This window comes from Osmerus eperlanus, chromosome 23 (assembly GCF_963692335.1).
Source record: "Osmerus eperlanus chromosome 23, fOsmEpe2.1, whole genome shotgun sequence".
Classification (NCBI taxonomy): domain Eukaryota; kingdom Metazoa; phylum Chordata; class Actinopteri; order Osmeriformes; family Osmeridae; genus Osmerus; species Osmerus eperlanus.
In genome coordinates this window covers 5,218,039-5,245,833 of record NC_085040.1, presented here as the reverse complement: position 1 = coordinate 5,245,833, position 27,795 = coordinate 5,218,039, and the positions used below count along the sequence as shown (strand labels likewise).

General features: G+C 45.2%; 2 protein-coding genes across 20 annotated transcripts in view; one reads left to right on the top strand and one right to left on the bottom strand.

The window, feature by feature from the left end:
• camk2d1 (calcium/calmodulin-dependent protein kinase (CaM kinase) II delta 1) overlaps positions 1-20,792 on the top strand; it is a 50,119-nt gene extending 29,327 nt beyond the window's left edge. For 2 of the 19 annotated variants that reach the window (XM_062449874.1, XM_062449872.1), the window contains exons 7-21: positions 2,700-2,802; positions 3,465-3,548; positions 4,592-4,686; positions 4,876-4,998; positions 5,105-5,188; positions 5,489-5,531; positions 6,946-6,983; positions 7,674-7,706; positions 8,507-8,560; positions 10,003-10,047; positions 11,165-11,213; positions 18,289-18,364; positions 18,491-18,585; positions 18,691-18,940; positions 19,170-20,792. In XM_062449874.1, the coding sequence (XP_062305858.1) occupies positions 2,700-2,802; positions 3,465-3,548; positions 4,592-4,686; positions 4,876-4,998; positions 5,105-5,188; positions 5,489-5,531; positions 6,946-6,983; positions 7,674-7,706; positions 8,507-8,560; positions 10,003-10,047; positions 11,165-11,213; positions 18,289-18,364; positions 18,491-18,585; positions 18,691-18,926 (1,158 nt within the window). In that variant the 3' untranslated portion in view covers positions 18,927-18,940; positions 19,170-20,792. Of the gene's footprint in view, positions 1-2,699; positions 2,803-3,464; positions 3,549-4,591; positions 4,687-4,875; positions 4,999-5,104; positions 5,189-5,488; positions 5,532-6,942; positions 6,984-7,673; positions 7,707-8,506; positions 8,561-10,002; positions 10,048-11,164; positions 11,214-18,288; positions 18,365-18,490; positions 18,586-18,690; positions 18,941-19,169 lie in introns of all 19 variants that reach the window. The other 17 variants (XM_062449871.1, XM_062449870.1, XM_062449876.1 and 14 more) reach the window with 10 other exon arrangements.
• A 607-nt stretch (positions 20,793-21,399) lies between these two features.
• ank2b (ankyrin 2b, neuronal) overlaps positions 21,400-27,795 on the bottom strand; it is a 62,895-nt gene continuing 56,499 nt past the window's right edge. The window contains exons 45-50 of the mRNA XM_062449336.1: positions 25,913-26,002; positions 25,475-25,558; positions 24,734-24,898; positions 24,396-24,587; positions 24,153-24,244; positions 21,400-23,354 (exon numbers count right to left, since the gene is read on the bottom strand). Coding sequence (XP_062305320.1) covers positions 23,150-23,354; positions 24,153-24,244; positions 24,396-24,587; positions 24,734-24,898; positions 25,475-25,558; positions 25,913-26,002 — 828 coding nt within the window. The 3' untranslated portion in view covers positions 21,400-23,149. The remainder of the gene's footprint in view (positions 23,355-24,152; positions 24,245-24,395; positions 24,588-24,733; positions 24,899-25,474; positions 25,559-25,912; positions 26,003-27,795) is intronic.

The following is a 27,795-nucleotide window of genomic DNA, read 5'->3' as shown; positions in this document are numbered from 1 at the left end:
GTCTCTCCGTCTCTCTCGTGACTTTAAAGAACATGCTGCTCCCCCCCCCCCCCCCCCCCCCCAGAAGTGCAGAAGTGTTGATAGGACCCGGAATAACATCCCTCCAATTAAACCGCGGTCAAACGACACATGAAACCACGCGGCCTTGTCCACTTCATGGAGGGGAGGGGAGGGGGGGGGTTCTCATTTTCACCTTGTGAAAAAAGCTTTTTCAAAAAGAGTTTCCTGATGGGGAGATGTGGCCCCACCCCAGCCTCCTCACAGCCCTGCCCTTGGTGCTTCTCGTTGCCGTGGTGAGCTCCGCGGTCCCCCATTTGCTAATCAAATGAGCCAGGTGCAGCGCCAGAGCTCCCTGCCACTCCTGACATCATCAGCCAGCGTTTGCATTCGCCGGAGCCCCTCCCCTCCCCTGCCCCCCCTACCCCCTCCCTGCGCTCTGATTGGCAGTCGTCTTGCCTGTTACCATGGGCAGATGGAGATACGCAGGGACAAAACAAATATGAACGTAACAAACAATAGCATGAAAGGAGACTGGGAGGCTGCCTGTATGGATGGCATGCCACCCGAATGTGAGTACACACACACCTGCTCACACAGTATTTACAGTGCGCCACAGTGATAAGAGTACACTGAAGAGCTTGACGTGCACTAATCTGAACTGAGCTGGTGCTCACGGAGACGGCTTCTGTAAGCACAGTGGACAACCGCTGTTTCGACCTGTCAGAGTGGAATGCCTCCTGTTCAGCCCCACTTCTTCTTTCACCCCAACCCCCCCCCCCATCCCTCTTTCACTCCTTTCCTTGTCTGGGCTCCACCCCGTTCTGAACACTGAACCCAGTCTCTACATCTTCCTCTCCTTTCTACCACCTGCTCTAGTCACTGATTCTCTCTCTCTCTCCCTCTTTCCCTCCATCTGTGCTGGAGAGAGGTGAGGATGCCGGGTGACTTCATGAGAGCGGAATTTCATCTCCTGTCTTCTCTCTCTCCTCTCTCTCTTATATCTGTTTCTTCTTTTGTCAGTTGCAGACTGTCAAATCAAATCAAATGCTCACCTCTGAAGTGGAATAAAGTGCAAGGGAATGTCAGTCAGACAATATTTAGTTACTACTGGGTTGTGTGTGTGTGTGTGTGTGCGCATTCCCTGCCAGGGCCACCGAGGCTCGAGGAACAGGGAGTAATTGTGTCACGCAGCCATGAAGACCTAATCAGATGAGGCCCATTCCCCTGCCTCTTCCTGCTGGTCTGTCTGCCTTGGGACTCCAGCTCTGGAACTCACCAGGAGACCAGTTACTCAGTATAGAACAGTATACTACAGTACAAGTACTACACCTACCCAGTATAGAACAGTATACTACAGTACAAGTACTACACCTACCCAGTATAGAACAGTATACTACAGTACAAGTACTACACCTACCCAGTATAGAACAGTATACTACAGTACAAGTACTACACCTACCCAGTATAGAACAGTATACTACAGTACAAGTACTACACCTACCCAGTATAGAACAGTAGGGGGGGGGGGGGCTGCTCATATTGACCTTCTCCCGTCACTGTTCCTGTGATGTCACAGGTATTCGGGTCGTCATTGGTGGGTGTGGGAGGTTGGTTGGTGGGGTGTTTGCAATGACTGCATGGCATTGATGACTGCACTTAACCCCGCCCCCCCTACCACCACCTCACACCCCTCCCCTCGTAGCATGAGACTCCGCCCCCTGATCTGCACGAATCACAACTCACAAATGCTCTACTAACAAGCACAACAATCATGGGCTGACCTGACCTCCAATGGGATTCTCTGCAGTCCTGAAATGATTGAGCCCGTTTGCAATACAAACATTGAATGATACCTAGGTCTTAGAAGTGATCGTAGTTCTTACTGATTTTCCTGGAAGGGAACTGATGTGTTTCTACAGTATCAAAGCATCCTCTCTTTAAGACACAAGACCAGTCGTCAGCTCTCTGTTGTTAAATTAATACATTATGACCGGCTTGTTTTGAATAATTTCCAATTTGGCCAGAGAACCTGCTTTGAAAATGTCAGCAAATACATTATTCATCTCTTCCCAAACCCGGAGACCTTTCCTAGACCCGCCCCACTTCTCGTCCGGGTTCCAACGGGGAAAGCATGAGTCACTGGCGATCTCTCTCTTGTCCAATCCCGTTCCTCCGGCTAGAGAGGTTAACCAATGAGGTGCGGGCCTGCAGGCGTGTGTCTCGTTACACAAGCTTGTCGCTCTGCCCAAGATCCATCTACAGTCATGTTGCCCGACTGTAGATTGGTGGTGGGTGGGTGGGTGTGCGTGCGTGCGTGCGTGCGTGTGACCCCATCGCCAGCTCTAAAGGGTTAGAGCTCTGTAACAGTGACTATGCATACCCTCAGTGGACAAAACAGCAGCTGTTTTACAATCCTGTAGCACACGAAGGATTATTAAATACTTAACATCGACATATTGATTCATAATGCTCCATCAATCTGTAAAATATGTTGATTGCAACACACAGGAATGGCACGCAGGAATCCCAGTGTGTTTAAAAAAAGATGTAGCTGTGTCCCAAAACAAAAAACAAAAAAGTACTTTATTTGGCTACCGTACAGTATCTCAGTAGTGGGTGTGAGACTGCAGCTTGTTGATGGTAAAGACTCTCTCTTCCCCTCTAACCTCTGCCCTCCATCTACCCCTCTTCAACCCAAGCCTGAGAATTTGCTCCTAGCCAGTAAACTGAAGGGTGCGGCAGTGAAGTTGGCTGATTTCGGATTGGCCATCGAGGTGCAAGGAGAACAACAAGCATGGTTTGGTAAGCAAACATAACGTTGAAGTACGCGAGCGTCATGTTTTTCAGTGGCCCCTTGTAATGATTATTGAAGTTTAAAGTGGAACCTCATTCTTTAATGAGTTCAAATGTTTTCATCATACTGAAACAGTTCTTGTAATGCTCTTGTTTAAGTGATACCTGAGGCTCCTCGCAAACAGCCTTTCCATAATGTGCTAATTTCTCGTCCCCAAAAGAGACTCAGATGATGTCAGTCAGTAGGCTACCTGCAGTCTGGGAGGAGGTGTACTAGAGCTGTGAGCTGACAAAGCTTTCATTAACCACCATTTTGAGAACCGTTTCTCTGTGGAATATCAGAGTAATTATGCTAATCCCCACTGGGATGGCTGTCACCTGAGAATCCACATTCAGTTCACTCTGAACACTTGACTCACCCCAAGGGCATGCTGGTACTTTGAGTCTGTTAAGTAGTTGGCTGCATTCCTCTGGCAACGAGCCACACTCCATTTCCCAGAGGTGATGTTGGGGAGATGTTTGAGTTTTCTTTCAAAGCTTTTGAACGGGCAATAAACTTTTATTCGACCGCTGCTCCACTATACGAGGGGCTTTGATCTTTCTTTGTGGCTCGAGGAAGGAGATGCGTTGTGGGATATGTAGGTAATGAAGTGTGTTGTTCTTGGTCGCAGGCTTCGCGGGGACCCCTGGCTACCTGTCTCCTGAGGTGCTGAGGAAGGACCCGTATGGGAAACCAGTGGACATGTGGGCCTGTGGTAAGAATCCCCCTGACCCCCACATCACCCTGAACCCACACGAGCCCTCCTCTGCAGTAACGCCTACTCACATTCTCAGTGATTGAAGTGGGGAGCAAAGACGATCCAAAGGTCAAAAAGGCTTGGAAGGTTGAAAGCGCACAAGCACTCTCCTATTGGTCGACGGGGAAAACGCCCTGGCGTTTAGTCTGCTGTACTGGACCATGACATAGTATACCAGTGCCATAGACCTATACCTGTCTGTGAAACACAAACGTAAACTGTACCTTGTTATACTGTGTCTTGTGAATCGGGTGAAAAATCAGAGGTCTGTGTTCTCTTCTACTACAACCCAGTGAGTACAGAGGGCTCCAACCTCTTGAATTAATCACTGCTGACACTCATTATACTCACTCATTAAGTGCCTGGCCACCTGGGCTTTAGATGTCTAGCAGGCACACGGGTGCGCGCAGAACACACAAACACACGTTCACATGCAAGCATGGCTGCCAGTCCAAGGAGACAACGGCCAGTTTGTGTTCCTCTTGGAACTGGAGGGTCCTCCAGCGATACCTGGCAACCAGCCAGCCAATCAGCCATCTTTTTCTATGTGAGTGACTCGGCACTTGGCTCGTGTTTGTTCCCGTGGCGATAACGAGTGGGAGGAGCCGTTGTGAAGGACGTGTAAAAGTTCGGCCCACCACCGCCTGGTTGTGGCTGGAGCTGGCTTTGGCCTACGGATGTTAGCTACTGCACGGTTAACAAAAGTTGAACTAATACCAGAGTGTGGCTCAAGGTCATTTCAAAGCTATAATTTTGGGGGTAATTAATTGGGTCATCCATATTTAGATTCAAACGTTCTCCCAATTGCTCCTTCTTGACTGACAGGAAAAGGATGAGGCTGCTCATCAGTCGGCCATGTTGTTTATGATTCTGTGTCGACGGTGGAAATATTTGTCAAGACCGCAGAAGAATGTACAGTGGCTATCATTGTAGCTGACCTCAAGTTGAAGAGTTATGAGTGCAGTTCTTGATTACAGTGTGTGTGTGTGTCCTCTCTCCAGGGGTGATCCTCTACATCCTCCTGGTGGGCTACCCTCCCTTCTGGGACGAGGACCAGCACAGGCTGTATCAACAGATCAAGGCTGGGGCCTACGACGTGAGTGCCACACACACACACACACACACACACAGGCTGTATTAACAGATGAAGGCTGGTGCTCATGATGTGAGTGCCACACACACACACACACACACACAGGGAGGCTGGGAGTGGCAGGGTCGAGGGGATGGATGAAAGGATTAAGACCTGGAGAGAGGCAGGGCCTTGACCCTCTCCCCTCCACAGTTTCCATCTCCTGAGTGGGACACGGTGACCCCGGAGGCCAAGGACCTGATCAACAAGATGCTGACCATCAACCCTGTCAAGAGGGTGACCGCCACCGACGCCCTCAAACACCCCTGGATCTGTGTATGTGTCACACACACACACACACCATGTATACACTCATTATGCACCCCACCCCCCCACACACACCATGACCCTGTCTGTCCCTCCTCCCTCCCTCTCCCCACAGCAACGCTCCACCGTGGCCTCCATGATGCATAGGCAGGAGACCGTCGAATGCCTGAAGAAGTTCAACGCCAGGAGGAAACTCAAGGTGAGCGTGAAGACAGCCCACGCCACCAGGGGGCGTGTTACCGATGACCACATCAGGCCACAGGATGTTTTCCACCAGCTTTAACCCACGCATTAACCCATGTTAATGGGTGTCCGAGGAGTGGACTCTGGGCTGTCCGAGTTCTAATGATTAGCTTACCAATCACCATGGTGTGCGACGCTCGGTTTGGGATTAGTTGTTGATTGCTTTGTTTTACCCACTCTAAAACCTCCGAAGTCACGCTCTCATTTGGTGTCGTCTCTTTCTGTCTCTCTCTCTGGTCCTGTTCTCTGTCCTCAGGGTGCTATTCTGACCACCATGCTGGCTACGCGCAACTTCTCAGGTAAACCCCGTCAGACTTCAACCTTTAGACTTGTTTTTCTTCAACTGTTTATCTTTCTTTGTCTATCCGTGTCTGTTTCTTTCTTCTCTTTCTCTTTTCTGGTGCTCTTATCCATTTCTCTCTCTCTCTCCTTCTCTCTCTCTCTCCTTCTCACCCTCTCTCTCTCCCCTCCTCTCCCTTTCTCTCATTCTCTCCCTCTCTCTACTTCTCTCCCCCTCTCTCTATTCTGCTTGTTTTCCTGTAGACAGAAGCCAGTCTTCTGAAACCTTGTCTACTCTGACCTGATGAATATTCATTACTTTGTCAATCTTCCGGACAGCAGCAGGATGAGATGTTTAATGAAAAACTCCAGGAAGGGTGGATAGGTAGAGGGAGAAAGAGTCAGGGGGAGAACCGAGAGGATGAACTGTGACACGTCAGGACACGAGAGAGGGGAGAGGCACAAGGAAAGGACAGGGTGACCGTCTCGCACCACGCCCGCTCTTTTTATTCCCTTTCTGGAACCCCCCAACCACCGTTGCCCCTTCCTCTCAGTGTTCACGTCGATGACGAAGGAGAGCTAGCAGGACGATACGGAATGATCTGGTTGAGACTACTAAACCACAAGGGTGGTGGCGGAGCCTCCCCTCTGCCCTCTGTTAGTCACCAGTGTGTTCACCCGCAGAGGCAGTGGATTCATAACCGCACTGGAGAGCCTCCGTTTTCCATGCGTTTGATTAATTGACTTGAAGTTTTAGCTAGTAACAGAAATACATAACATAAACACATACCCCAAGCCTATGGTATCAATGTAATTCCATGTACCATTCCATATATGGGGGTCACAGGTCTATAAACGTCAGTTTTTGTTTTCTGAGTAAAACCCTTTCACTTTTATTGACTTTTATTTTCCCCCTTCTTCCCTTGTTGTGGAATGTGTAACCGTGAGGTAAGAGTTCCTGGTATCAACTGCCCAACCAATCAGCTTGCACTACGCCTCAACAACATTTGCATGTTAATTAGACACGATTGTGACTGGTTTTCTCACCTCAGGTAGAGGTAGAAGAGTCTTCATTATCACATTAACATGGATTTAGTTTGCTTTTATAATATTCTGAACCAAGCAATTGAAGGTCTCTTCCTGTGTACATGTGCACCAAGAGATTTCAATATCAATTCTTTGGTCGCTCGTCCATAGAGTACCACTTCAATTCTGGATGTCTTCACTGATTGCATGTTCTAGAAATTAATCACTTAACTAATTTGATTTCTCCCACCTAATTAGCATTTTTCTCTATTTGCTTCCAGCTCTTGTAGGACTGTCTTAGATTCTGACCATATTTCTCTTCACTGGAGCATGTGTGTGTGTGTGTGTGTGTGTGTTTCTACTGTATGGCCTCACTGATCATCCTGTTGTTCTCCCTTATTACAGCAGCCAAAAGCCTGCTCAACAAGAAAACTGATGGTGTAAAGGTATGCTAGCGCCACACACACACACACACCAGTTATACATTACTGTGTGGTCAGTATTCTACATGACAGTCTGAGACCACCCTCTTCTCGTCAGCCAACTGTGAGGCTTGTCACGCATGCTTGGCGATGACACGGATATCTCACTTAGTTGTCTGTCCGTCCCCCCCCCCCCCCCAGAAAGGAGAGCATCTGCTTGGTGATGAGGAAACTGGCACTGACAGATCAGCAGCGAGTCTGTGCGTCAGTTCTCATTTCCCTAGCAATGGAACCTCTGTAGTCACCACTACACAGGGGGGGGGAGGGGGTGAGACCTGCACCTGTGACGAACATCAAAAAATATGTCCTGCTATATATATATAAACCAGATCTGCCGTTATCCTGGCATTGGGACAGAACAGCAGGTGATGTTTGATAGATTAATTTCAGGTTTAGAGGCGGGACATTTATTTCCCCAAAATGTTCCGATGCTCTGATTCCACGCAAATCTCATTTACTGGGAAACCAGGCAGGTGAAGAGAAGTTCAGTCTGGCGATGAGATGTTCTTGCTTTTTCTTTCGTCGTTTTTGCTGTAAGATGGACATTAGATTTGAGTGGAAAAAACTCAATCCTGGCCTAGATTTGACGTGGTGCGCTTGCTCATCGCATTGGATCCAGTTTGTCTCGTTTTCTTTTCTTCTGTCTCGACGCAGAAAAGGAAATACGACGATCTGCCGATGTTACTGGTACGCCCACTCCTACCCAACCTGGCAACCGCATGGGGTGCCAAGTCGGTACCTCTCCATAGAACAGGTCCCTCTAGATGTACGTCATTCTAGAAGCCTTTCTAGAGCTTCTAGGGCCTAGCAATGTTGTTCTTGGATGTAGTCATGCAGAAAGTAGTCTACTCTGCGACGTTTCAAGTCTACTTGAGACGCAATTTTCAGTTATATTGTTCGAAGTAACCGTATATTTGTTTCCTTTTGTATACTGTTTCCTATTGCGTTCTATTCCAGACACACTGGTGTTGAATGAACTGAGAGGAAAAAGTAGCGAACATGATTTTGACCTAAACGAATTGAATTGGTGCTTGATTGGGTAATTGTCACCTCTGGTTATTTTCCCCCTTCAGTTGCTTAGAGGGAAATGGCAGGCTAATGCTCCATGCTCATTCACGTAATTTCAGCCTGGAACTATTTTAATAGTCTGCATTAGAGTGGCTCTCTGCACTGCGAACAAATGGAATGGAACAGCCTAATGTCTTTTCATGACACTTCACACCTTGTCACCATATCGTTTCTCACAGATTACATATGTACAAGCATGCCCCTCGTGAACTCCCCTCTTGCTGAACTCAGGTCTTCACACAGTTCTTTTGATCTGTCACCCAAACTAACTTTTTTCCTTCCTACAGCTTTGTTGTTCCTGACATTTCAACTCCCTGGGCGGTGCTTTTGAAGCCCCCTGACCTGATGCCTAAAGCCTTATCTACCTGTGTCTGTGTCTCTGTCTGTGTCTCCGTCTGTGTGTCACTCTGTCCTTCCAGATCAACAACAAGGCCAATGTGGTCACCAGCCCCAAAGAGCCCACTCCTGCTCTGGTACTCTCTGCCTGCCTGCCTGCCTGCCTGCCTGTCTGTCTGTATTTCAGTGGCTTTCTCCCAGTCTGCTTGGGCTTCTATTCATCAAACTCAAATCTTTGTTGAGTTCCCCCCCCCCCCCTTTCTTATTCTTATTTCCAGTGAACGTTTTTGTGTACTTGTGTACCCCCCCACACTTCATCATCTTTCATTGCGTTGGTGCCTGGGCACTGGGCACATCCCAGAGGATGGCATTCCTGGTTTTGTTGTTGATGGTGACTGTTAGCTGTCAGTCTCGTGGCATGGCATGGGCATGTGCGCGTGAACGCCGAGTGGCCACGAGTGGCCAACTTAAGCTGTCACCGAAGGGTTGTCCTGTGACACAGTTACCCAGGAAACCGTGGAGACACGCTGGCGATAGACCACAGTCGCGCTGCTAAAAATAGACTTCAAGCCGCACATACAAAGTGCACGGGCAAGCGCACACACAGAAACACACATACGCCACTCCACTTACTGTTCATGCACACTGTACACACACACAGGAAGCCCTGTGGGGGGGGGGCTGTAGTGTACCCAGTCCCCCCAGATTATCATCTACATGGTCCTGCCCTCCCAGACCCCCTCTGCAGTTCTCTACCATGCCCCTCCAGGCAGCCTGTACAGGGGCTGGGGCTGGAGACTGGTAGACATGTCAACACCTTTTTAATGAACAGTTTCCTTACTGGAAGTCCTTTTTCCAAACGGTTGAGATGGTTTATTTTATTCCGAGTGCCGACAAATTCAACACTGACGTGATTATGCATGCTAGATTAAATGTTCTATTTATGTTAGATCAAATTAAATAACGTGCTCAGTCATTGCATTGTGATTGCTCACTCGGTGTGCACTTATGTGGGTAGCCAGTGTCTGCATGCCTGAAACCTTTTTTGTGGACTACATCCAGAAGAAAAGCACAGGACTACAAGTCCCATCTTACTTGATTTGCTACTGTACCATGTGTCATGTCCAGTGGTGTCCCTTGATGGTGCTTCTTAAGCCAGTTTCCCAGACACAAAATGGGCCCACCCATGCTGGAGGGGGTCTCTCAAATCTATTTGTCGTCCAGGGTACATCATCTTCATCTGGGAAACTGGTTTTTGGTGTTTTCTGCTCTATCCCGAATTAGCTCCACACAGAATATTTGTGTAAATACACATTCGCAAGCGTTAAACGACAGCCAACCTACCAACAAGAAGTTCATTTATCCTGAACCTGTTCAGAGTTCAGTCTGGCATGCTGGTCACATATTGAGTTCCCAGTAGGATGTCAGAGTTCCCCTCTCTCTGGCCCTGCGACATGCCTCCTGCCCCCCATACCTCAAGGCCTTGTCGTCTTCACTAACAGTGTTCCTGTCCCTGGTCCATCTAACCCCTCTCTCCTTCCTCCACCTCCCGCACTCCTCCACCTCACCTCCCCATCAGGAGCCTCAGACCACTGTTATCCACAACCCCGCCGACGGCAACAAGGTATCCAGCAGACGGCGTCCTAGTTTGGTGTGTTGTCGTGTTTGCTTGTGTTGTGTCGCCAGGCGGCGGAGTGATATGTTTGGATTGTGTTTCGCCCTCCACGTAAAACTAGTGTGCGCTGGCTTTGTACTCAAAACTACGAGAGGGGTCCCCTATGAAGGAAAACAAACTTTTATGTAATGTAATGTTGAGCTAATATTTGCATGCCACTGTTTGGACAGTCCCGGGGTACAACATGGAAGGGCTGATGGTGCATGCCAGTTTAGCAGTGCATGTTCCACTCTGAAATGACATTGATATCTCACACACCATCCAGCATCTAACCTTGGCATTACCGCCATTTGTACACGTTCAATACTGGACACAATTCTGTAGAACAGGCACTGTATTCGTTGTAAAAGCTGCTCAGAGCAGAACTAGTCATGTCTGGTAGCGTCAAGTTTACTTTTCCGTGTCTGCGCTGGGGGTACAGAACTCTCTCACAGGCAGGTGTTGCATGTTGGGGGATTATGTGGGGCCACATTTGCACGCTTGTCTCCAGGGCTTTAGACGCTTGGCGCCCTCGCACGCTCTACAGTTTTGTAGTCCATGGTGTCGTGGGTTGTGTTCGTGAGTGGTTTATTGCATTAGTGGGTAGTTTTGTTTGTGTTGCTCAGCTGTATCTACACTTCGCAGGCCCTAACAGTCAGTCAGTGAGGTAAGACTCCTTATTAGCAGTGTGATAAAGGTCAGCACACATACCTCTGATTTAATGTTAATCATGGGCTTTGTAGCTTGCCTGTTGCAGAAGCATGGCCAATGAAAGATACTGTCAGGAGAGGAATATAGCCTAGGTTGTCTCTTACAGGGAAGCCACCCTCGTTCCGTCAATCTAGCTGATCACTTGCTCCGCAAAATGCCTTTCCATTTTCAGCGGCTGATTAATAGGGCATCTGTGTCACTCTGCACACAGCAAATGCAATTTCCCCCGGTTAGCGGTTGAAAAAAGTAAAGTGAGTGCTTCTGATGAGTCACAGGAGGGTTGTGGAATTTCAATCAGTGGTGGTTTCTCTCCGAGTCTCAGTTGGGTTTCTTTTTATGTGGGAGTCATTGTTTCTTTTTGTTTGTTGTCTGTCAGGAATCCAGCGAGAGCGCCAACACCACCATTGAGGATGAGGATGTTAAAGGTAGGAAAACTTCCAAATACCTCCTAGAGATCAGCGACAATACACCTGCATCGAGGCATTTTTTCATCATACTTGATTCAGCGCTTGTTTAAACATCAGTGGAATGGCCCACTGATGGCTCCTCCTCATATGCTCCTTTGACCTCATGACTAACCAATGTCTCCAGATTTGGCATGAAAACGTCTTGATTTGAACATTAACATCAGATTCTTTTGGTTCTCGTTTATGTATTCGCTCACTACTCCTGTTTGGAAGCATGTCGGCTCAACCATGGCTTCCCATCGCACACACCCCCCCCTCTCTCTCTCTCTCTCTCGCTCTCTCCTCTCCCCCCCCCCTTTTCACCAGATGTTCCTATCCTTTGCTCCATCCTCTCTTTTCGTTGTGATGATGTTTCATTGTGTTGATTCCTGTTTAGCACGCCCCTGTCTAACCCTGCATGTGTTTCTGTTTAGCTGCCCATGTGCTTTCTGGTGCCTTTATCTGGTTTGCCTGTACAGTGTGTGTCTAATGTTGGTGTGTGTGTGTATCTAATGCCAGTGTGTGCGTGATGTAGAGTTGGCCTCTGTGGTCTCTCTCAGGGTCTCTCTGTGGATCTAGTTAGTAAGTCATTAGTGATCTACAGCTCTGAGTGGGACTGTACAGAAGGCCAGAACTGTGTGTGTAGACAGTGTGCGATCATGGTGTGTGTTTACAGGACTGTGTGTAAACAGTATCAGAGTTGGCCTCCCACGGTTGTTCCCCATATATGATGGTCCACTGCATACACACCGTGTGTGTGGGGGGGCTGATGATGTCCCATGATGCCATGGGGCCAATGGTGACTAAACGTTTCGGTGCCCCAGTAGAAGAGGCCACAGAATTGTGGTACATTGTCTCCTTCTCACGATAGTCATTACCAGCACCTCATTCCTCCATCTATTTAAAAAGGAAAGCATTCCCCCCTTTTTTTTCCTCAACAGAAAGTAGCCGAGAGTCACCCCAATCATCCGTATTAATCAGAAGTCTTTATACTCTGCCCTGAAAGGGCTTTTGAAAAGCTGACAGAAACGTAGAAAGGATGGTTATCTGAGATACCTGCTCCGTAACCATTTTCCATTTATCTCACCAGCTCAGTTGTAGATGGCGGGAACATGCGAGGCCAGCAATTTTCTATTCCATTTTGAGAGACCCATTTGTAGATTCTACAAGCCGTCGGGGCGCAAGGACCGAGAATTTATAGTGGTGTTCTGTTAGCCTCGTCTTATTGGCTGGCTTCCACACAGATGTGGACTGCCACACCGGCCTCAGATTTCCACCTTTTACTTAGTTTTCTCTGGCAGCAACTTTTTCATGTGGTGTTTTTTCGATGTTTGTCGCTCTGATACAAAAGCTCTGTCTGTGGGTGGTCAGAGGAGGAGAAAGGAAGATGAGAGCAAAGTCTTTCGCTCGATGCCTCCTTTGCTTCCTCCATCACAGTTTAATGCCTCCGTTAGGGTCTCTTTAGACTTCCTGTCTACCCGACATCATCATCCCCCGCCAGGCTTTCTGTCTGTGATGAGGCTTTTACAGCCACCGCTCTCCCAACGCTCTCATCAGATGATTCCTCCTTCTGATTCCCCCCCCCCCCCCCGCTCAGTCTCTGTTGTCACTTCACAGCTGGAAACAAGCCGCCATCTCCTCAACGGCTTGTCTTCCACTCAGTTAAATGTTCATTTTTGCATCTCTTCTTTGTTTGCTTTTTCCTTTCCCACACCTTTTTAAAATCCAACACCATCCATTTCCGTTTTTCCATCCCATTTATTTATCCGTCCCCACTCGCCCTCACACAATCACTCATCCGTCCCTCCATCCATCCCTCTACTTCGACCAGCACTCCGTCGCTCTCAGAAATACCTCCCTGAGCAGTCACCCTGTCCTCCTCCTCCTCCTCCCCCTCCTCCTGCTGGTTCTCCCCCAGTGTGTGGCCCAGCAGGGAGGAGTGCTGCCAGTACATACTGAGGGCGCTCGTAGCCGCCTACCTCCTCCTCCTCGCCTGCTCCTTTCTCGTCTGTCTCTCTGTCCGCCCCCCGGTCGCCCACCACTGTGGCCCCCAGCACCCCACCACCCCCCCCCCAGGGGGGTCCCGCCGGTCCCCGCAGCCTTCCCCCGGGCCAGCCTGGGTCACGGAGACACGCAGTGTAAGTTCCTCCAAAGACAAAGGGGGGAGAGGGAGCTGCGGGACCCCCCTCCCTTTGAGTCTGGTAGAGTAGCCCCCCCCCCGTGATCTTCCTGAGCAGTGAAGCCGTGCCTGTGGTGTAGTACATCTGCGCTTGTGTAGGACTGAAGCACAGGCTGCTGTGCTCTGCTGCCCCCTGCAGGTCTGAGCCTGTTTTGACACCCCCCCCCCCCCCCCGCCTGGGGAACTGTAACCTTTAACTTTATGTCACATCGCTTGCTGTAAAGATCAAAGTGTGTGTTCATGCGTTTGTCCTCAGATTTAAACACTGTAATAGCGCACACACACACACTTACAGACAGAGGAAGGTACACACACACACAAAGTCCAAACACTTAAATCTCTACAAACTCCATTAGTGACTACACATTGTGCAGTGTCAGACTCATGCAGAAATAATGACATTGTCCTCTATGGTGTGACTGGTAATATTGTGAATGAGGAGAAACTGCAGATCGTGCTGTGAGGGGCTATGGCAGGCGCGTTCCCTCAATCACGTTGAAAGCCTCCAGTGAGAAGCACCTTTGTCCTCGTCGACAAAGACAGTCTGTCTCCCTCAGTAGACATTATTTCCACTCTGGAAATCCCTCTCTAATAACCTCATTCTTGAAACTGTGTATCGTGTGTGAGTTCTTGCATCTTTATGTATATAAATGGATAAAAATCGAGTTTGCCATGGCTGTGCAACTCAGTCACAACATTTCAAGCAGTTTCACTTTGATACTGCACTGCAAAAACTCAATCTTACCGGGTGTATTTTGTTCATTTCTAGTCAAAATGTCTCATCACACTTAATATAAGACACAATTGCCTAAAGAATAAGATTTCATTGAGTTATAAAGAACTTGTTTTTAGGCAATGCATCTTGAATATCTTGTTAAGTGAAATAGTCTTGTTTGAAGTCATATCTCAGATGAAACAAGCTTTTTTTTGACGTCATACTATTTTTAATCACGGTGTGTTGGAAAACATTAGTCGTCATTTTCTCCCAAGACAAAGAATTGACTTAAATTAAGACAGCAATCTACTTTATTGAAAACTGCAATGCCCAACTGACACATTGGATTATTACTCTTGAGAGCAGCAGCATTTACTGATGACACTGAGTCCACTGCTTCAACTTTGATCTTAGAAAGATCACCACAATCAAGATGCAGTTCCCCGGAGGCTGAACAGGGGGAAAAACACATTAAGATTGTGTTTTGGTATTAATGCAACCTTTACTGTTAACAAGGGAGAATACCATCCCTTTAAATTAGTTTATCTACAATCATTTCATACCTCTTAAACCCTATGGCAAAACTAATACATATAATCTTGGTCTTTATGGTTAAACTTCAGATTATCTATTTTCTGTCAAACAGTTACAATATTACTAAATTATAGTCTCCAAATGAAGTTGTTTTATTGTTGTCATCAAAAGTGAATTAGTAAAACTTGGACGTGGACTGATGTTTTGTTTGTATTGAAACCTTAAAAAACAAAACTAAAAACAGACCAAAGTAATACACTTAGCCTGGTACCGGGCCTATCGGACTTCACAGTTTTTATCCTATTTGTCACTGGGTTTTTGTATGATTCCATCAAACTGTAATAATAGAAACAGTGATTGTTATTTCATGACATCATTAGAAACTTTAAATAATGTTTCTGGGATCTGAAACTACACTGAAAAAAGGAGACTGGCAATCTGTTGGATTAAAATAAGCATCTAGTGTCTATTTTACACATTTGTTTCATGTCCTTTAGCAAAATGTCATCGTATTGTGTAGAATGCAGAAGGTGTACATGAAATTATTTAAGTCATGTTGGGATAAAGTGAATCAATCGAGTACATTTAGCCTATCAGCTTTCAAATTATGTCTTGCGATAACCGCATAATCGTGCATTTTGCGCACAATGCGTTGAGTCAACGGCTCAGTCAGCATCACTCACGACTACGTCTCAGCTCAGTGGAAGAAGTTTGTCATTTATCCATGCGTTTCCAGCCATCACCCATCTCAACTATGTAAGTATGCATAACTAACAATAGCTACCTGGTATTTAAATTATTTGGGATTTTTAGTAACTAGGTGGCTTGACTTTCATCGTTTTTATTGAAAAAATAAGTTTGTTCCTAGTGGTTGGAGACTAAATGTATTGAGTGGAACGACGTTTGTGTATTTAGTGAAACCCTGCTCTATAACTTATCCAAGTTATTAATTACATGCATGATACAAGTGTTTTTCTGTTGCTGCAGATTTAAATTTTCTCACTCTCTACATTGTCACCTGGAGTCAGCTCTGTAACGGTGGGCTCAAGTTTTTGTGGTGAGTATTACATGTAGTTGCAATTGCCATTATTGTTAGGGACTGGACTTTTGTGGACTGTTTACATCAAGGCTGTTGATGGAGGTTCTTTGTCACAGACATTCACTTGCATGTATTTAAAAACACAACCTACGTCGGTGGAGAAAACAATCTGATCTTGGTAATCATGAGTTCGTAATTACGATGGCGTATTCTGTATTTTATAACAAAGTTTTAACATTGGAGTGAACAAGTGTTGCACAGTAAACCTGTATTAAAAAGAGACACTCTTACATAGCTTCAGTGTTCCTGTGCATACATGGGAGACTCTGACAGAACGCCATCTCTGTAGCACTCCATCCAGTCCAGAACCCGGGGTCCTGAAGTCTCAACATTTACGATACTCAAACGATGCGATGTTAATATACCTCTCTGATCTAACGAGTCTGGCTAGCTGTCGTGACCTCTCAGGTGGGCTATGGCTACAATGGAGAGCTGGAGAGATGGTTGTTCTGCTAGGTTCTCCTGTTTCTGTACAGGAACTGCAGCTCTTTTGCAGTGGCCAATTAAGTAGCTTACCTCACTGACCAGTTCTGATATTAAGTGCATCATGTGTCATTCTCTATGCAAAATGTAATAATATCAATGTAATTTTTAAGTGAGAAATTTGAATATCATTGCTGATCTCAGTTCACAGCCCCAAGACCCCCTTTTTTATTAATAGGTTTTTGATATGTCATCAATTTTAACATATTCATTGTTGAACTTGAAATATTTTTATTTTTGTGGATTATCTCATTAGACATAATGCTTAATTGTGTTAATTTCTCTTTTTTGCAGTGAATGGTGCTTTCAGAATCCCATGTCAGGCTTTGCCAGACCTGTTCCCATCACCTGTCGCTCACAAGAAGTTAGTAATAATGTAGATGCCCGGCCCCAATACATGTGTGTTTTGACACACATGTATTGACAGACTCTTAGAAATTATGACACGTTGCTCTGTCAGATGCTTATTGTTTAATTTTGCCTCAGCTTTTCAGCCTTGACCTTCCTGGTCTTCATGTGTGCACTTAAAAAAATAATAAAGAGGTCATATGAAATTTGACTCATATCTTAATTTTTTAAGCAAGCCTCTCACATTTTCTATTACTGTCAAGATTACGATTTTTTAAGCATTAATGTGATATGTAAATTTCAGGGATTTTGCCTTATTTCAAGAATTTGTAAAGACATAAATAAATAATAAATACATTTTAAAAAATCTTGTTTTTTTTAAGCTGGCTTTTTGCAGTATAGTCAGGAATACTCAAAATGCTTGCACTTGAACTTCCCTTTTGGGGGAAAAATATACATTTTGAGTATCATGAGCTTATTATGAGACACAGCTTCACAATACTAGCAAAATATATCTATGAATGAGTTTTCCAAGCTAATTTAAATACTATTTTTGAGCATCATGAACTTGTTATGATACACAACTTCACAATACTAGCAAAATATATCTAAGAATGAGTTTTCCAATCTAATTTCAAGCGGTCTCTTATATTGAAAATATAGTCTTATTTCAAGAATCTTATCAAGCTAATTTTGACTTAAAATATCTTGTTTAAAAATTGTTTTACTTATTTTTGGAATGGCATTTTTTGCAGTGTGAACTTTATCTGAGCAAGCATAGTAGCAACTATTTAAAACCCTCTGTTTCCACAATTGCTATCGGGTCAAGAAGATTTGCTTCTTTCCCTGCTCAACAGCTGTTTTTGGAGAGATGGATGAAGTGGGCCTCTTCTGGCAGTACTGTGTGCTTGTTGTGCCTTCACAAACAGAGGGGCGGCAGAGCAAAGTCCCTCAGCAGTGTGTCAACACTCCATGTTCCCTCCGCACTGTCACATTTATGTTTCTTTTCTGCTGAGCCAGGACATTTGTTGAAATGGCCATTGGCTGAGAGCTGTGACGCAGCTGGAGTCAGACTCAGACTGAACTTCAGCCGTCCCAGGGTCTCCTCTCTCTCAGGATCAGGTGGGGTTGCCTAGGGCTAAAGACACTTGGAAGAAAAATGGCGCTTATTTCTGGCCTCTGTCTTCTGTTCTTCATATCGTTTGAAAGTGTCAGAGGGACTGAAACTGTGCAAGGTAACATTTGAGACAACTTTCTTTAAATGCTCAGAATAAATCTACGGTGTGTGTGTGCCAGTGTTTTTGTGCTTTGTAAGCCATTCTGCATTCTCACTCACCACGCCATTGTAAATCTCAACATCCTACAGTTCCTCAAGAACAGATCCCTTTTCTCTCTTTTCTTATACTCATTACTACTTAGCTTGCCTACTTTACATGAAAGGTAATGGGATGTACTGACTGTGTGCTTGTACGGTATAAACATCCGTGGTACTGGTGGAGGATCCACCGACTCTCCCTGCGTGTGAGCCTTCTGGTCTTGCTGTGGTGCCGTCTCATTCCAGCCACCTTTACTGAACCCTTTTCCATCATATTCAGTAGGAAGTCTCAAGCCAGTATTGTGTGCTTTGAGATTGTTGGGATGCTGACATTTGGACAAGTTTGTGATGGACTCTGTCTCCTCTCTCTCCCTCTCCCAGCTCGCAAGCAGGAGATCATCAAAGTGACTGAGCAGCTGATTGAAGCCATCAACAATGGAGATTTTGAAGCATACACGTCAGTCCTCATACCCCCACCTAGCTCAGTCCACATCAACACCACGGCACTATTCACAGTGGATCTCCATGGAAAAACCCACCCATGGTAACTGTGTGTGTGTTCCTCATTTTCCGTGTCTCACAGGAAGATCTGCGACCCTGGACTTACGTCCTTCGAACCAGAGGCCCTGGGGAATCTGGTGGAGGGAACTGACTTCCACCGCTTCTACTTCGAGAATTGTAAGGCCTCATGACCTGAAGCTTACTGGAAAAACATGTTTATACTTCAAGGACTGTGCCTTGAGGTCATTTGATTCTGACTCCTCTCCCTCCCTATCTCCCCAGCTCTGTCCAGGGTGAAGCTGCAGCCCATCCACACCATCCTGCTGAACCCCCACGTCCACATCATCGGCGACGATGCGGCGTGCATCGCCTACATCCGGCTGACCCAGTACCTGGACGGCAGCGGCGCTCCCCGCACCATGCAGTCTGAGGAGACCCGTATCTGGCACCGCCGCGACGGCAAGTGGCAGAATATCCACTTCCACCGCTCCGGGTCACCCACCGTGCCCGCCAAGTAGAGAGGTGAGTCCCTCTGCCCTGCCCCATCTAGGTAGCTGTGAGCCTGATGCATATCCACCTCAGAGCTGTGCAGCTTTAGGTGGTTCAGCCTTCTGTTGTCAGTTGGAACCTGTTGAAGTCTTTAATGACACAAAATCGCTTCACATTCAGCTGGTAAAACCGTAAGGTCCTTATCTGTATTTGTGTGATAAGTCTTAGTGCTGTGTGAAAGAGTCCAAACTTTTTGTGTTACAGTTGAGAACCCGACCCACCCTCCACTCTCAGCCTACATTGGTCCGTTGACCATGGAGATCCCGCCTACCAGGTGTCTGTCATGTCTCTCACCCAATCCCCATCTAGCATTGCTACCACTCTGCCCTCTCAGAGTGTTGTTTACATATCGTCGCTGCTGGACTGAAGATTCTTGTAAACATACAGAAAAAACACCATGAAATCTCATATAATTTTACTATTATTTTTTTTAATTTATCACATTCATTCTTCCCAGTCTTATCTGGGAGATGGAATTGAAGCATGTTTTCTTCTATGGTTTTCTGGTTTTAGACAGTCTTAAGTTTAAAATCCATAGAGAGACTGTATACATCCATGCCAGAGATATGGAAATGTTTTTTTGTAGAGAAGATGAGTTTCAATCTTTTGTGTATGTACCTGGCTCTGTTTCAGCCTGAACTGACAACTGTCTCATATTCTGAATCCAACACATCAACCATATCACCAGTTCTGTTCTGTAATATCTGTTGCCTTTTAGGTGGACTTATGTCAAAACATAGGTGAACAGTAGCTTGCTTTTTGGTGACGTATAGGCTTTGTGATTTGCTATATCCTTGCTTAAAGTTTGGAGTATTAACTGGTGAAAGATTACCTTAGTTTACAGTCTGACAGTTTGGTTTTGTTGCTGTTGATTAGGTAATTATTAAGTATGATTAATAGGAATTTCAATTGACATTTTTACAGTGAGGACACCTAAGATCTATGTTTTGCTGTGCGCGTTACATCACATGAAAAGAGAGATTTGAGTCGTCGAATGTTAACTATACATATACTGAATACATTGCTACACATGGCCATTGTATGACACATTTTAAAGTCAATCATATTTTCACAAGGATATATTAAGTGAATTTTATCAGTTATATATTTTTTTTTGTTTACGTTTTATATTGTGATATTGATAATGTAGGTTGTTCTTTCAGATTTCCTATCATTGAACAATTTTGAAGCTTAACCCTGTGCAACAATATTGTATAGTGCATGACCCTATTTGTTTAGTCTCCCCCCCCCCCTCCCAGTCTTGAAACATCTGATTTCCTCAATGTATGTACCCACAAAACTTAATATGCTGTGTTTGTGTCTTGGAGGAAACCTTTTCTAAATCATTCCTATTATCTACAAAACCAGAATTAGTTACCTATGCTCCACAGTTTAAACTACAAATTGATGTTTACAAAATAATTTGGAAGTCATTTGGCATTTGGAGTTGCTTTGTTTCAGTAAGCTAAATATTTGTATTGATAGGTGCGAGTTAGGATTGTTAGTTTTTGTTAATTACATTCATAAACTTTTTTTTAATTTAGTTGGTGGCATTGCAAAACCGGTAAGCATAAATCTGACAGAGTAACACAGTGGTGTTTTATTTTTTGTTTCATTGTGATAAGAGCCATGACCACACCCTTGAGTTCTTCGTTATGGGATAGTGGGGGTAGTGAGACAACACGATTGTTCTTTGATTTCCTTCTTACTTTACACCACACTGTTTTATAAGTTGTCAAAAATGCACTGTTGGACAAAGTGTATACTGTTGCCATGGTGGGAGAGGACTGATACATGTTTAAGAAACGTCAAATAAAGATGTGACTTCTGCCAAATGTTGGTTTTGGTCCCTTCTTTATTAACGTTAGCTGTGATAAAATATAACTATGCACCCTCTTCTAGAGAAAATACTGGATTTATGGTGGTATTTCTGCATACTCCCTGAATACCGGAGTGGAACAAGGTAAGTATTCATTCAGTGTCCTTGGTATCAGCAAGGCACACTACTGTTCTCACGTGTGTGTGTGTGTGCGTGCGTTAGTATTATAGACACTAACTCATCCCTAAGTGTTGCACGGTTTAGGAAATATTTGGTTTTGTGCCACAGTGAAACGTCACAAATCTACGAGTGTTAACAGTAGCAGTCTGGTTCGGTTCAGTAGCTAGTTAACTTTTGGAAGATGGCTGATACAACTTACATTACTGTAGCTTAAAAAGTGTTATGTTTGTCCTTTAGTAATGTGAAAATACACCCCATAAACTCTTGTTTCTCCAAGTATTTGAACATTATGGGCATTTTAGATCAATTTAAACAATAGGTTGGGAGGTGATAGTTAAACTTCAGCACACTTCAAAATGTCCCCATAAATTGTACCCCTTCTCTATTTTATTTAATGTTTTATTTTATACAAGTAGGAATAAAGACAAGCACACCATAGCCTACACGTTTGACACATGTAAATGTTTATTTTCTGTAACGTACACACTGCAGCTGCAATGTCTGGTTAGTGTTTCAATTTATTGTATTAATAATTTGATAACGAATACATGCCCGCATAGATATTCAAACTGTAAATATGTATAATATTGTTATCACCATGGAGACAAGATGCTGATTCATCAAATCAAAATTATACTTTTTCCACTTTTTTCTTCTTTTTTTAAACATTTGTTGTATTCTCGCTTTTGATCACAGAAAGTACATGGCAAGGTGAGGACCATATTTTGACAGATATAGTCTGTACCGCAAGTAATACCTAAGATAGTTTGACAGGCCAAGATTCCATCCGTGTCAAGTTTGATTTGCAAACATCCATCTTCTGCTCTCACACACATTCACACTCAGACACTCTCACACACAGGCCAGATAAGCACAGACGGACCATTAATACAATAAATGAAATATGCCAAGGTGATGCCATCTGTAAAGGACAGGAAATAATAATCAAACTCAGTAACGCCAATCTTTCTAGATTATCACGATTTACCATTCAACACCAACAACAAACAAAATTAACAGCAAGTCAAAGACATTCTTTCTCCTAAACCTTTTTACAATCTTAACAAGCTTCATAAAAGCTATAGAAGACAATCAAAAGAGTACCATGGACAGGGAAGGGAGGTGAAGTGGCATTACAAACTTGTGTGAAGGAAAAACCAGAGCGAGAAGTTACTGAACTTAGGGTTCAGTGCAAAATAGACAGTCAAAATGGAGAACATTCCTGATCACAAATTTCTTTGAACATATGGCAGGTTATATTGACGCCAGTGAAGATGCTATGAGCTAACACATTTACACACGTGGACCTTTTGTGATGTCTCGCTAAGAAGGAATTGTGAAAACACAACACACAGACATAAAAAAAAAAAAGACATGTTCTTGGGGCTAAAAGCTTACAAAGCCCATGCCAAGACAACTAGACATCACACACTTCACCAGCAGGAGCTAACTTTGTAAACAGAAAAGCGGTATAACGGTTTGTTGGTTGATTCTGCGCCTGTAAAACAGTGTGATCCAAGACTCCTTGATGAAAGACAGCATTCATTATCTCTTTACAGTATATTTCAAAAGCTCAGCAACATTAAACTTATAGGCCAATGTCTTTCGACCTGGGGACATTAGATCTAGTCTGATTGGTGCACGTACAGCAGTTACAGAGGGCAAATGTACTGTATCAATTAAATGCTTGAATTGCTGTTGTCTTTTTCAGAGCATGTATGTTTTTCTCCTCTATATACAAATGTTTACAATCGTCCTTTGAGAAGAGGCCCGTGCATGAGGCAAACGTCCGTGAAGCCCCCCACCATTTTAAGTTTTCCATTGATCTTTGTGTTTGTTCAGTATTGTACCACAGCAGCCCAAAAAAGGAGAGCAAAATCAATCTACGTTCATTCGTCACCCGACAATAAAAAGGGAACTATCTTTGGTCACAAAAATTAGCAAATGAAACAAAGTCAAAAGGGGAAAAAAATGGGGAAAAGTTAAAGCACTAAAATAAATATTGTTCCGTTATTTGCCACAAAGGGAAGAAAATAAATCCAAACCAAAACACAATCCAGTGTCTGCATCAGAGGGGTTGAGATCGGGGCTTCTAAAACCAGGGGTTCAGTCATGGGCTTGGCTGTTATAATAACTCACCTCAGAGGGTATAGGACTAAGCAGGGTGAGCGAGGCCAAGAAGAGTTACCCAAATCACTCTTGCTCCTCTTCTTCCTCCCCCTCCTCCTCCTGCTGGTCCTCAGCACAGTAGCGCTGGAGCAGTGTGTGCAGGTGGTGCTGAAGTGCGTCTGGCTGCATGGCCTTTGGGGGGACGTCCACACACTCCAGGTGCACATGCTTACCCTGGGCGTCCCTCACCACTGTCCTCTTCTGGGTGCGCGACCTACGCATCTGGGTTCTGGACACACACACACACACACACACACACACACACAGACAGACGGGTGGAGAGGGAGGAGGGAGAGATCCTGTTAACCCTCGTGCTGCCTTCGGGTCACATGACCCAAAGGTTCATAACGAACCATCGTTGTGTTTACCCAATTTTACCCAATACAAAAACAAATTAAAATAATTTTCTTTTAACCATCGCAATGTGGGGGGTCTGAGACAGCCTAGCTGTTAAAAGAAAATGCTTCACTTTGTCTTTGTATGCGGTAAATTTGTCGCAATACGACGGTGGGTCACAATGACTGATGGGTCAGAATGACCCGAAGATAACACAAGGGTTAAGGAGATGCGTGCTGCTAAGGATTTTCATCTTGGATTTGATAAACCCTTTCTGGTAGGTCATACTGACTCTAGCCCATGAACACACCATGCAGGGTTGCTCCTTTTTCGCCACACCCATCTGATTAGTTACTGAGGTGAATGCTTACGTTAGAATCTGCCGTAAGGTTGTATAAGGTTAAGCTACAGTTGGGGTGTTCAATCCTGGTCCATGGTCCTGTACGTTTCCCTGCTCCAGCACACCTGATTCTAATGAATGGGTTGTTATGAAGCTCAGCAGAAGCCTAATAACAACCATTCATTTGAATCAGGTGTGTTGGAGCAGGGAAACATCTAAAACATATAGGACAGAGGACCCCGAACACCCCCCTAAGCTAGTGACATGCTTTGACGTCAAATCTATGGAGTGCTACACCAACATAGCCTCTGTTGTTAATCAACACACTGCAGTTCCATGCTGGTGGCAAACCTTTTGACAACAGAGCCGTCATCCTTGATAACCTCTCTTTCTACTAAATGAGGCAGGAGGATTTTCCCAAAGCCTCCAGCATAACTCAACGCCTATATGTGACAGAACAAGAGCAGGTGGTTTCAGAGACTGTAGGGTCCACCATTAACCTTGGTACAATTGATCATCTTAAATGTATCAGCCTTTATCACCAGCCAGGAAAGTTAACAGGAGAAAGGATTACTGGCTCTCCAGAGCTCTTACCTTCTCAAAGTCCTCTCTGGCTGAGGGGAGATCTGCAGCCAGCGAGCGGTCTCCGGTCTGCTTCTCCATCCTCTCGCCCCTGACCACTGTGGTCTTCACCACCTTGCTGACCTTCCGGCCCTGCGCCGGCTCCGCCTCAAACTCTGAGGCAGTGGCAGCGCCCACCAGCACATAGGGCTCCGAGAAGGTCACCTAGACAGGCAACATGCCGGGTTCAAAGGTCACTGATATCACCAGTACACAGTAGCATTCATTACATGTGTCAGTAAATGATCAATTCTATGTCCTGGTCTACATGCTGTCATTATTGTAGTTTGATAAGAAAAGGAGTCAGTCACCTCAGTCTGATCTCCCTCGCTCCGCACCACAGTCCTCTTCACCACCTTGGAGAAGGAGTCTCCCTCCTCCACATGGACCATCTCCTGGTGAGATCCCTCCATTGTCACATCCTGCCTCGGCACGCCGTCCGGGGACACATACTGACGAATCACCTTCCTCGTGATCTGGAGGGGACACGGCAGGATGTGAATACTGTATGCCAGTTGGTTTGTTTGAGTTGAATAAGAATCACTGTCAAGTCAACACCAAAGTATGCTGAGAAATACAGTATTGGTACATGTGTATTGACAGTATGTACATTTATACAACAGTTAGTTCCGACCCAGTAATTTGATTGGACATGAGGCATTCCATGTGTGCTTATTTTAGATGATAAAAGCACAGGGACTTTTAACTATACCTGTATCACTCCGCTTGCATTAACGGTTGATCTATCAAACTTAACTTATCGGAATCAAACATGCCATCTTATTTCACTGGTTGCACAATAAAATACATACAAATAAATGTAAATGATACCAACTTGCTAGCACTAGTCACTTTAGTGCAGGATCATGTTTGTGTTGCTTGGCAACAGTCCAGTGGACTTTTTGTGTTGGCGGAGCCAAATAAATGATTAATCAAACAAATCATAGTCTGTTCTGTCACTTTAACTAATAAATGCCGCTTGTAGAACTGTTGTATTGGAGCTTCAGCACTCTTGACTGGAATACATGTGTGAACATAGCGTGTGGCTCTACCTTCTTCACTACCATGTTGCCATGTTCATCTGTGTACTGCTCCTCAGTCACGGTCTGTGGTGGGATGTCTGGCAGCTCATCCGCCTGGAGGGAAAACACAAGTCCAGTCAGGTCTCTGACGGTATAGAACAGAACACACTCGGAACATTCATGGCCACCGGCCACACAGAGGGAAAAAAAAACTACAGATGACGACCCCGGTCGTTTGAAATTTCAAACTCGTGGCAACAAGATAAAAGTGTAATATGGTACAAAATGAGAATGTGGTGTAAGACTATTATGAAGGAAAAAGAAAAACAAGAAAAGCCACCAGGCAGCAGGAAACTGGGATTTGACTAAAAGTACAGCACAGCAAACAGTGCAGTGCCCCCCCCCCCACACACACAACTCTATAATCCTCCACAGCAGACAGCCTCCACCCCACCATGCCTGCAGTACCTGGATAATTACTCTGCGCCGGACCACCCTGGTGGTCAACACCTCCTCCTCTGAACTATCCGACAGCAGCCCTAACTCTTCAGCTATCTCCTGGGAGACAGCACAAAGGCATTGTGGGTAGGGAGATATGGTTACAGATACAGTACACGGACATAACATTACTGCAAGCACATGAGGACAGACTCAAGGCAATGATTGTTCCTTCTGTTCTCTGTTTTATAACCACTTCTTTCTAGGTGGCTAGGGAGGCAGGACATTATTTTATACTAGTTATGATTATGCAGAAATAAATCTACAATATGGGATTATGGAGTTGATGTAGATGAAGAGAAGGTACAGTCATAGAACAGCCTTCAATCACATCAGCCATGCAAGATAGGAAAGTGGGTACTCATTCTTAGCAACACACGCAAGCCCTTCAGCAGGGGGTGGTAACGTGAATAGCATTTACATATAACACAATATACTATGTTCAAAACCCCTTTACAACATATGATACAACTCACACTTCAAACACAGCAAAAGGGAGCATTATCAAAATCAAATGTTGTTGGTCAGGCTTAAGATGATTCCATAGTACAGTTATTAATACGCTTTTTAGGCCCTTAACAGTGTGTTGTAAGTATATATACGTGCAAACACACCACTTAGGTTCTCATTAGTCTCTGTGTAGTGTTAATACGAGTGTTTGAATCAGTGGATCTTTTTAGCCTGCAAGGACACTGCAATCAGCCTGAGAAACCAGGGAACAAACCAGGGGAGGGTGCACTCGACCTCATGCGCTACCTCTTACCCTTCCAAGAGAGTCATCATCGTCATCTTCAAACCCTTCTTGTCCCCTAGCTGGAAGCTCCTCACACATTGGAAAAGCACCTGAAGATCTGTGGTCTGAATCGTAGGCAAAGTCACCAAGACTTTCACTACCTGAGGAAAAGCGACTGCGATCATCGACTCGTAGGAACGGGTACCCAGTGTACACTGGACTTTCCTTACGGATGCCAGCATCAGGACTGCTGGGTAGTGGAGATGGGGGTTCCGAGACGTGATAAGCCATCTTTAGATCTTCTGGCTCAAGGTCGTTGGGATCTGAGGTGTCGGAGAAGGCCTGTTTGCAGTCAAAGAACTCAAGGTCTTCATCTTCCTCTTCAGTGGTTTCTTTGTCCAGAGAAGCTTCTATGGTTGGGGGTTTTGAATGTTCTGGTCCAAATGCTGAGAGAGATTTCTCAAATTCAGAAAGGACTCTGTTGAAGTCAGGAGAACATTGAAAGTCGTCTGCCCCACCAGGTACGACTTTCACAGGTTCTAAAGGACCCTGAGCCCCCTGGTTTGCGGTTCGGATCCGATCCTTATCTGAGGAAGAGTCACTAAACACCGGGGACACTGGACTCAAATCTGTCAGGGAGACCTGAGAGCATTCTGACACTCTCAAGGACTGCTGTCCAGAAAACAGTGCTTCGTAATCAGGTGGTGCCAAGAACTGGCTCGACATTGGCGAAAACTCATTGCTTTGAGTTTCATCAGATGCTGACTGACTCCAGTTGGAAAACCTGTCGAATTGTGGGGAGGAGGGGCTGAACTCAAAGAATCCTGTGTCAGCTTTAGAACAGGTTTCTAAAGGAGATTGATGTAGGTTAGGTGTTACAGCTCTGTGGGTTGTATCCTGATCAGGAAAATGTAGTGGGGTCGAGATCAGTGGTTTAAGATGAGTGGTTGTCTTGGTCTTTGTGGTAGATGAGCGGACCACACATTCGGGTGTCATATCGGAAGACCATTGCTCAAGTAAAGTATGTTCTTTTTGTTTTGTAGGCAACTTCCCCAAACTGGACTGCAATTGTGTTTCCTCTGCAGATTGAGTGGATGCCTGGAGATAGATATTGAGATCA